Source organism: Oncorhynchus kisutch, unplaced genomic scaffold, assembly GCF_002021735.2.
Source record: "Oncorhynchus kisutch isolate 150728-3 unplaced genomic scaffold, Okis_V2 Okis03b-Okis08b_hom, whole genome shotgun sequence".
NCBI classification, from domain to species: Eukaryota; Metazoa; Chordata; class Actinopteri; order Salmoniformes; family Salmonidae; genus Oncorhynchus; species Oncorhynchus kisutch.
In genome coordinates this window covers 13,742,709-13,753,098 of record NW_022261980.1, presented here as the reverse complement: position 1 = coordinate 13,753,098, position 10,390 = coordinate 13,742,709, and the positions used below count along the sequence as shown (strand labels likewise).

Genomic DNA, 10,390 nt, shown 5'->3' with positions numbered 1-10,390 from the left:
TCACACTGTAGCCTAAACATCAGCCCTGTCCTAACATCAGCCCTGGTCTAAACCCACTGTAGCCTAAACATCAGCCCCAGTCTAACATCAGCCCTGGTATAATCACACTGTAGCCTAAACATCAGCCCCAGTCTAACATCAGCCCTGGTATAATCACACAGGTAGTCTAAACATCAGCCCCAGTCTAACATCAGCCCTGGTCTAATCACACTGTAGTCTAAACATCAGCCCCAGTCTAACATCAGCCCTGGTCTAATCACACTGTAGTCTAAACATCAGCCCTGGTCTAATCACACTGTAGCCTAAACATCAGCCCTGGTATAATCACACTGTAGCCTAAACATCATCCCCAGTCTAACATCAGCCCTGGTATAATCACACTGTAGCCTAAACATCAGCCCCAGTCTAACATCAGCCCTGGTATAATCACACTGTAGCCTAAACATCATCCCCAGTCTAACATCAGCCCTGGTCTAATCACACTGTAGCCTAAACATCAGCCCCAGTCTAACATCAGCCCTGGTATAATCACACTGTAGCCTAAACATCATCCCCAGTCTAACATCAGCCCTGGTATAATCACACTGTAGTCTAAACATCAGCCCCAGTCTAACATCAGCCCTGGTCTAATCACACTGTAGTCTAAACATCAGCCCCAGTCTAACATCAGCCCTGGTATAATCACACTGTAGTCTAAACATCAGCCCCAGTCTAAACATCAGCCCTGGTCTAATCACACTGTAGCCTAAACATTAGCCCTGGTCTAACATCAGCCCTGGTATAATCACACTGTAGCCTAAACATCAGCCCTGTCCTAACATCAGCCCTGGTCTAAACCCACTGTAGCCTAAACATCAGCCCCAGTCTAACATCAGCCCTGGTATAATCACACTGTAGCCTAAACATCAGCCCCAGTCTAACATCAGCCCTGGTATAATCACACAGGTAGTCTAAACATCAGCCCCAGTCTAACATCAGCCCTGGTCTAATCACACTGTAGTCTAAACATCAGCCCTGGTCTAATCACACTGTAGCCTAAACATCAGCCCTGGTATAATCACACTGTAGCCTAAACATCATCCCCAGTCTAACATCAGCCCTGGTATAATCACACTGTAGCCTAAACATCAGCCCCAGTCTAACATCAGCCCTGGTATAATCACACTGTAGCCTAAACATCAGCCCCAGTCTAAACATCAGCCCTGGTCTAATCACACTGTAGTCTAAACATCAGCCCTGGTCTAATCACACTGTAGCCTAAACATCAGCCCCAGTCTAACATCAGCCCTGGTCTAATCACACTGTAGTCTAAACATCAGCCCCAGTCTAACATCAGCCCTGGTCTAATCACACTGTTGTCTAAACATCAGCCCTGGTCTAATCACACTGTAGCCTAAACATCAGCCCTGGTCTAACATCAGCCCTGGTCTAATCACACTGTAGCTTAAACATCAGCCCTGGTCTAACATCAGCCCTGGTCTAATCACACTGTAGTCTAAACATCAGCCCCAGTCTAACATCAGCCCCAGTCTAACATCAGCCCCAGTCTAACATCAGTCCTGGTCTAATCACACTGTAGTCTAAACATCAGCCCCAGTCTAACATCAGCCCTGGTATAATCCCCCTGTAGTCTAAACATCAGCCCTGGTCTAATCACACTGTAGCCTAAACATCAGCCCTGGTCTAATCACACTGTAGTCTAAACATCAGCCCTGGTCTAATCACACTGTAGTCTAAACATCAGCCCCAGTCTAACATCAGCCCCGGTCTAATCACACTGTAGCCTAAACATCAGCCCCAGTCTAACATCAGCCCTGGTCTAATCACACTGTAGCCTAAACATCATCTGAGCAACAGGCCCTTTGGTCAGATAAATATTGGTTTGTGTGTTTCACCTCTCTTCTAATAACAATTCAGTAACATATCATAAAAATGATCAAAACCTTTTAATCAAAGTGGAAACGTATTACAAATTCAGCAGATTACATCTCTGGCAGGAACGAAGGAGGAAGTGATAGGAATGCCTTAGTGTGCCGTCTCAGCTGTCTTCAATGCAGTTGGCACAAACTCTCAGGCAAACCAAATTCCCTCTGACCCTGCGAAATGCAAAATGAATGCAAGCATCATCTCTTCCTGATCGCTCGACTCAAACTTCCTCCTTCCACCACATATTAAAAAAACTACAACTCATACAAAGCTACTTCACTTGGGGCCCCTGAGTGGCGCAGCGGTTTAAGGCACTGCATCTCAGTGCTTGAGGCGTCGCTACAGAAACCATGTCTTGATTCCAGGCAGTATCACATCCGGACGTGATTAGGAGTCCGATAGGGCGGCGCACAATTGGCCCAGTGTCATCTGGGTCTGTTCGGTGTAGGCCGTCGTTGTAAATAACAATAGGTTTCTTTACTGAATTGCCTCATTAGACTTGTGACTTTGGTGACAGTGCAAATGACACCCTTCATCCTGGTCTATTGACTCTACAGCCAAAGCCTTCACAGATCCCCTTCACTTATTTCCATCACTAACTGATACAGATCTGATATATATATTTGGTCACTCTGTTGTCACAGATCATTTTCCTGCAGAGCAGGAAATGCCAATTTTAGTGGTTTAAACAGGCTTCTGAAGTTTGTCATTTCAGGTTTAACATTTCAAACTTGATTTTCCCTCACGAAAACTAATATATATATATATATTTCCTGTTGCTCCAGTATTCTTTTTCCTGTTGTGAGAAGCTGGGTCAAATGAACCTGTTACAGTTTGCTCTGGGAAAAGGGGCAAAGCTGATTATTAAGTGCAGTGGCTGTGTTTAGACTTTCCACCATCACATCAGCTCTGAAAGAGATGTGATTTGTCAAATGAACAATTAGTGGGAAAAAGATCAGAATTGGGCTGCCTGTCTAAACACAGCCAACTAGTCTCTATTAAGATAAACCTGTTTAACTTGTTCTGGGTTTCTGCTGCTTCAGTGTAGTGCACACATTCACCACAGACAGACCCAACCCATTGCATCCATTTCTTAGTCCTGTCCAGTCCATCACCATGTCCACGTTAGACAGATAACTGCTGCTCTCAGTCTTTGTTAAAAAAAGCCTTAGGAATCAAAAAACTGGTGTAGCAAGGTGTCTGCCTCGGTTCAGAGAAAAACAACATTCTCCCAAAGGACGTAACGTGAAGAAACTGGTCATTCAGGGTGTTAATGTTCTTCACCAAGGTATACAGTGCCTTTGGAAAGTGTTCAGACACCTTGACTTTTCCCACATTTTGGTAGGTTAAAGCCTTATTCTAAAATTTATTAAATAGTTCTTTCCCCTCATCAATCTACACACAATACCCCATAATGACATCACAATACCCCATAATGACATCACAATACCCCATAATGACAAAGCAAAAACAGGATTTATTTTTTAAATAAAAACTGAGATATTACATAACTATTCAGACCTTTACTCAGTACTTTGTTGAATCACCGTTGGCAGTGATTACAGCCTTGAGTCTTCTTGGGTATGACGCTAGAAGCTTGGCACACCTGTATTTGGGGAGTTTCTCCCATTCTTCTCTGCAGAGCCTCTCCAGCTCTGTCAGGTTGGATGGGGAGAGTTGCTACACAGATATTTTCAGATCTATCCAGAAATGTAGTATATCCTTTTCCCAATCCCTGGAGGTGGTGCCATCTTTGTTTTTTGTTTGTTAGTTAGTTAGTGTATGAACAAACAACGAGGAAGTGATTGGTACAGCAGTCAGTCTGTTACTGTATGAGATCAGCAGGGAGGACCAGGTTTGTGTAGGTCTGTCCATGCGTTGACCTGGTGAGTGATACTGTGTGTGGTGGTGGCTATCAGCCGTGAGTAGGTGCAGCGGTCATAAGCCACAGGGAAAACCTGGAAGAGGTTTCCACTGGGGGGGTCAGTAGGCCGGATGCCCAGGTGTCTCATACACAGTCCCAGATACACATCCTCTATGTAGACGGCTTTAACATGCCTGGACGCCTCCACCAGCTTCCTGGGGAGGTCTAAGGTGAAGACATAGCCCAGGCCCAGAGCATAAGGTGGATATACCGGTTCAGGAAACACCTCCTTTGGAAGGTACCATTTGGAGTTACGGTCTCTTAGAACAGCGGCCCATTGGGCCACTAGTCCAGTCTGGTAGTTCTGCGTTGGAGCGTGAAGCAGCATGTTGACCAAGGTGTTCACGTTGAGGAACATGTCTGAGTCGATCTTCATGGCGTAGGAGGCGTTGGGGCAGCGAGAGCTCAGCCACTCCATCATCACCATGGTCTTGATGGTCAGGTTTTTGTAGCTGTCTATGAAGTCGCTCTGCAGCAGATCCTGGTGCTCTTTGCTCTCCTGCAGCACCTTCTCCTGGAGCTGCTCTGTCTCCTCTCCACTGGGCAGTCCCAGCAGGAAGAACAGACGGACCTCTTTGCCCAGTACCTGCCTCTCACTGCCCCAAGTCCTGCGGACGGCCTCACGGGCCTCCCTGTTATAGGGCGCCACTGGCACCATCAGAACCAGGAAGGGGTTCTTCTCCCGGCATTTCTCTGGCTCATCCAGGATGAAGGAGTACTCATGTGGGTATTGTACATGGTACGGTCCTCGGGACACGTACGGGGGAGGGGCAGCCAGAATCGCAACTGACATGTTTGCTGCTGGATTGGTTGTTGAAGGTGAGATCCGTTCTTTGAGGTCAACTTCCAGGATGACCACAGTCATCATCACGACCAGGAACAGAAACAGGCAAAGGCAGCTGTTGCGACACCAGCGTCTCTTTTTGAGCTGTGTCTTGTCTGCCCCCTTCTGGCTATCATCAGTACTGCTGAAACACAAGGTTGAGAAAAATACATCGACTGTCAGTGTCTGACCACTGTTTCTCTATTTGATTCATTACTCCTTACGTTGGTTTAAATTCACAATGGAAGTTAATATATTTTATAGTTAGTAAGATAAACCATCTTATCTTTTTACATATTAACTATGTTCACTTCATCATACTATATACAATCAATCAACATCATGCACTAGATTTTATTTGAATGTTCGATGTTTAGAAGAGAAGTCCCCCCCCCCCCACCCCTCTCCCTCTGTGGCTCACCATTGTTTAGCGATGAGGGGCTGGGCATCATGGGCGTCAGGTGGGGGGCGCTGGGTCCAGAAGTTGTGGCAGACCCCCATCCTGCATTTGGGTAAGATTGTATCAAAGAGGGTGTATAAAAGTCTGACAGAGATAATTTACTCTAACAACCTGAGGCTCAGAATATCAGCTCTCTGAATGTCAACGACTATGTTTAAAAAAAAAAGAAGGGCTTTATTACGTTTCAGGTAAATTAAGACGCTGTTTACCGTTGTCCATTTACGTTGGTCACCGTTCCAGGCTCTGCTTAAGGGATAGTTCTCCCATAAACACCAATTGCGATAGTAGCTGGGTCTGTTCTGCTTATTTAGTTGACTTCAAACGAACCAGGAAAAAGAGCCAGTGAGATTTATCACTTTCTCTTCCGTCTCTGATGGTTGATTGGCAGTGGGTGGAGCATCGGTGGGAGGGCTGCTGTCTGACTCTATGGGTCTCAGCATGTCAGTAGCACAGCTGCTTTCTCTGTGGTTTCCTGTGTTGTTGGCATCACTCTCATGGTAACCATTTTCCTTCTGTCAGTGATGTGTCATGAAGTGTTACAAACAGAAAATAAGTCAGACTTTTAAGACCTTGAACCAAATATGAACAATAGTACTTATATCACTGTCAATGTCAACATTTACAACCACCTATCACCTGTGTGTGTCTGAGAGAGAGAAAGAGATCACAGAAGGGTTCTGGGATATAATATACTTTGACTTCTGTCATGAAGACGTACATATTATGATTTCGGTAATATTAGCAATCATACTTTTCTGGTATTTTAAGAACAAAATCTGTTAGAAGTCTTCCAATACATTGTACCTGTAGTCCGTTTTAATATGTTTTCCACTAAACCAACGTTGAACCAGTTTGTTTGTCCTGTACGCTGCTCAAATGTACAGTTGACATAAACCTTAACCAAAAACATTTTAAACTCCGTTTTTCACAATTCCTGACATTTATTGCTAGTAAAAATTATATAAACTATATAGGACACTATTTTTGACCATAGACTATATATATATATTTGTATTACTTCTTTTATTTCACCTTTATTTAACCAGGTAGACCATATCACCTTTATTTAACCAGGTAGACCATATCACCTTTATTTAACCAGATCACCTTTATTTAACCAGGTAGGCCATATCACCTTTATTTAACCAGGTAGGCCATATCACCTTTATTTAACCAGGTAGGCCATATCACCTTTATTTAACCAGGTAGACCATATCACCTTTATTTAACCAGATCACCTTTATTTAACCAGGTAGGCCATATCACCTTTATTTAACCAGGTAGGCCATATCACCTTTATTTAACCAGGTAGACCATATCACCTTTATTTAACCAGATCACCTTTATTTAACCAGGTAGGCCATATCACCTTTATTTAACCAGGTAGGCCATATCACCTTTATTTAACCAGGTAGACCATATCACCTTTATTTAACCAGATCACCTTTATTTAACCAGGTAGGCCATATCACCTTTATTTAACCAGGTAGGCCATATCACCTTTATTTAACCAGGTAGACCATATCACCTTTATTTAACCAGATCACCTTTATTTAACCAGGTAGGGCATATCACCTTTATTTAACCAGGTAGGCCATATCACCTTTATTTAACCAGGTAGACCAGATCACCTTTATTTAACCAGGTAGACCAGATCACCTTTATTTAACCAGGTAGACCAGATCACCTTTATTTAACCAGATCACCTTTATTTAACCAGGTAGACCAGATCACCTTTATTTAACCAGATAGACCAGATCACCTTTATTTAACCAGGTAGGCTAGTTGAGAACAAGTTCTCATTTGCAACTGCGACCTGGTCAAGATAAAGCAAAGCAGTGTGACAGACAGAGTTACACATGGAGTGAACAATAAACAAGCCAATAACACAAGTCAATGACACAGTAGAAAAAAGAAAGTCTATATACAGTGTGTGCAAAAGGCATGAGATAGGAGCGAATAATTACAATTTAGATTAACACTGGAGTGATACATGAGCAGATGATGATGTGCAAGTAGAGATACTGGTGTGCAAAAGAGCAGAAAAGTAAATAAATAAAAACAGTATGGGGATGAGGTAGGTAGATTGGGTGGGCTATTTACTGATGGACCATGTACAGCTGCAGCGATCGGTTAGCTGCTCAGATAGTTGATGTTTAAAGTTGGTGAGGGAAATAAAAGTCTCCAACTTCAGCGATTTTTACAATTCGTTCCAGTCACAGGCAGCAGAGAACTGGAAGGAAAGCTGGCCAAATGAGGTGTTGGCTTTGGGGATGATCAGTGAGATATACCTGCTGGAACGTGTGCTACAGGTGGGTGTTGTTATTGTGACCAGTGAACTGTGTAATCTGAGGGAAATATGGTCATTTTTGACAACTTTTACTTCACTACATTCCTAAAGAAAATAATGTTATTTTTACTCCATACAATTTCCCGACACCCAAAAATAGTCAATACATTTTGAACGCTTAGCAGGACAGGAAAATGGTCCAATTCACACACCTATCAAGAGAGCATCCCTGGTCATTCCTACTGCCTCTGGTCTGGAGGACTCACTAAACAGAGAACATCCCTGGTCATCCCTACTAGCCTCTGGTCTGGAGGACTCACTAAACAGAGAATATCCCTGGTCATTCCTACTGCCTCTGGTCTGGAGGACTCACTAAACAGAGAACATCCCTGGTCATCCCTATTGCCTCTGGTCTGGAGGACTCACTAAACAGAGAACATCCCTGGTCATCCCTACTAGCCTCTGGTCTGGAGGACTCACTAAACAGAGAATATCCCTGGTCATTCCTACTGCCTCTGGTCTGGAGGACTCACTAAACAGAGAACATCCCTGGTCATCCCTACTGCCTCTGGTCTGGAGGACTCACTAAACAGAGAATATCCCTGGTCATCCCTACTGCCTCTGGTCTGGAGGACTCACTAAACAGAGAACATCCCTGGTCATTCCTATTGCCTCTGGTCTGGAGGACTCACTAAACAGAGAACATCACTGGTCATTCCTATTGCCTCTGGTCTGGAGGACTCACTAAACAGAGAACATCCCTGGTCATTCCTACTGCCTCTGATCTGGTGGACTCACTAAACAGAGAACATCCCTGGTCATCCCTACTGCCTCTGGTCTGGAGGACTCACTAAACAGAGAACATCCCTGGTCATTCCTATTGCCTCTGGTCTGGAGGACTCACTAAACAGAGAACATCCCTGGTCATTCCTATTGCCTCTGGTCTGGAGGACTCACTAAACAGAGAACATCCCTGGTCATTCCTATTGCCTCTGGTCTGGAGGACTCACTGAACAGAGAACATCCCTGGTCATTCCTATTGCCTCTGGTCTGGAGGACTCACTAAACAGAGAACATCCCTGGTCATTCCTATTGCCTCTGGTCTGGAGGACTCACTAAACAGAGAACATCCCTGGTCATTCCTACTGCCTCTGGTCTGGAGGACTCACTAAACAGAGAACATCCCTGGTCATCCCTACTGCCTCTGGTCTGGAGGACTCACTAAACAGAGAACATCCCTGGTCATTCCTACTGCCTCTGGTCTGGAGGACTCACTAAACAGAGAACATCCCTGGTCATTCCTACTGCCTCTGGTCTGGAGGACTCACTAAACAGAGAACATCCCTGGTCATTCCTACTGCCTCTGGTCTGGAGGACTCACTAAACAGAGAACATCCCTGGTCATTCCTACTGCCTCTGATCTGGAGGACTCACTAAACAGAGAACATCCCTGGTCATTCCTATTGCCTCTGATCTGGAGGACTCACTAAACAGAGAACATCCCTGGTCATTCCTACTGCCTCTGATCTGGTGGACTCACTAAACAGAGAACATCCCTGGTCATCCCTACTAGCCTCTGATCTGGAGGACTCACTAAACAGAGAACATCCCTGGTCATTCCTACTGCCTCTGATCTGGTGGACTCACTAAACAGAGAATATCCCTGGTCATCCCTACTGCCTCTGGTCTGGAGGACTCACTAAACAGAGAACATCCCTGGTCATTCCTACTGCCTCTGATCTGGAGGACTCACTAAACAGAGAATATCCCTGGTCATCCCTACTGCCTCTGGTCTGGAGGACTCACTAAACAGAGAACATCCCTGGTCATTCCTATTGCCTCTGGTCTGGAGGACTCACTAAACAGAGAACATCACTGGTCATTCCTATTGCCTCTGGTCTGGAGGACTCACTAAACAGAGAACATCCCTGGTCATTCCTACTGCCTCTGATCTGGTGGACTCACTAAACAGAGAACATCCCTGGTCATCCCTACTGCCTCTGGTCTGGAGGACTCACTAAACAGAGAACATCCCTGGTCATTCCTATTGCCTCTGGTCTGGAGGACTCACTAAACAGAGAACATCCCTGGTCATTCCTATTGCCTCTGGTCTGGAGGACTCACTAAACAGAGAACATCCCTGGTCATTCCTATTGCCTCTGGTCTGGAGGACTCACTGAACAGAGAACATCCCTGGTCATTCCTATTGCCTCTGGTCTGGAGGACTCACTAAACAGAGAACATCCCTGGTCATTCCTATTGCCTCTGGTCTGGAGGACTCACTAAACAGAGAACATCCCTGGTCATTCCTACTGCCTCTGGTCTGGAGGACTCACTAAACAGAGAACATCCCTGGTCATCCCTACTGCCTCTGGTCTGGAGGACTCACTAAACAGAGAACATCCCTGGTCATTCCTACTGCCTCTGGTCTGGAGGACTCACTAAACAGAGAACATCCCTGGTCATTCCTACTGCCTCTGGTCTGGAGGACTCACTAAACAGAGAACATCCCTGGTCATTCCTACTGCCTCTGGTCTGGAGGACTCACTAAACAGAGAACATCCCTGGTCATTCCTACTGCCTCTGATCTGGAGGACTCACTAAACAGAGAACATCCCTGGTCATTCCTATTGCCTCTGATCTGGAGGACTCACTAAACAGAGAACATCCCTGGTCATTCCTACTGCCTCTGATCTGGTGGACTCACTAAACAGAGAACATCCCTGGTCATCCCTACTAGCCTCTGATCTGGAGGACTCACTAAACAGAGAACATCCCTGGTCATTCCTACTGCCTCTGATCTGGTGGACTCACTAAACAGAGAACATCCCTGGTCATTCCTACTGCCTCTGGTCTGGAGGACTCACTAAACAGAGAACATCCCTGGTCATTCCTACTGCCTCTGATCTGGTGGACTCACTAAACAGAGAACATCCCTGGTCATTCCTACTGCCTCTGGTCTGGTGG

General features: G+C 45.2%; 1 protein-coding gene across 5 annotated transcripts; it reads right to left on the bottom strand.

The window, feature by feature from the left end:
- Positions 1 to 1,929: 1,929 nt before the first annotated feature.
- Positions 1,930 to 6,116, bottom strand: LOC109877155 (beta-1,3-galactosyltransferase 1-like). Of its 5 annotated transcripts, XM_031812951.1 has the most exons (4): positions 5,315 to 6,116; positions 5,095 to 5,175; positions 4,644 to 4,818; positions 3,507 to 4,607 (listed from the first exon to the last, which is right to left on the bottom strand). In XM_031812951.1, exons 1-4 carry the CDS (start codon positions 5,350 to 5,352, stop codon positions 3,765 to 3,767), a joined length of 1,137 nt encoding a protein of 378 aa, XP_031668811.1. In that variant the 5' UTR covers positions 5,353 to 6,116; the 3' UTR covers positions 3,507 to 3,764. The 5 variants fall into 5 exon arrangements, with proteins under 5 accessions (XP_031668809.1, XP_031668812.1, XP_031668813.1 ...); XM_031812949.1 differs by having other exon boundaries at positions 1,930 to 4,818; positions 5,315 to 6,114; XM_031812952.1 differs by having other exon boundaries at positions 1,930 to 4,818; positions 5,343 to 6,111.
- Positions 6,117 to 10,390: the final 4,274 nt, after the last annotated feature.

Coding starts and splice junctions, on each gene's coding strand:
- LOC109877155 (XM_031812949.1), bottom strand. CDS start 5,352: ATGGACAACGGTAAACAGCGTCTTAATTTACCTGAAAC. Junction 5,176..5,314: donor CGTCTTAATTTACCTGAAAC/GTAATAAAGCCC, acceptor ACCCAAATGCAG/GATGGGGGTCTGCCACAACT. Junction 4,819..5,094: donor CCCCTCATCGCTAAACAATG/GTGAGCCACAGA, acceptor CTTGTGTTTCAG/CAGTACTGATGATAGCCAGA.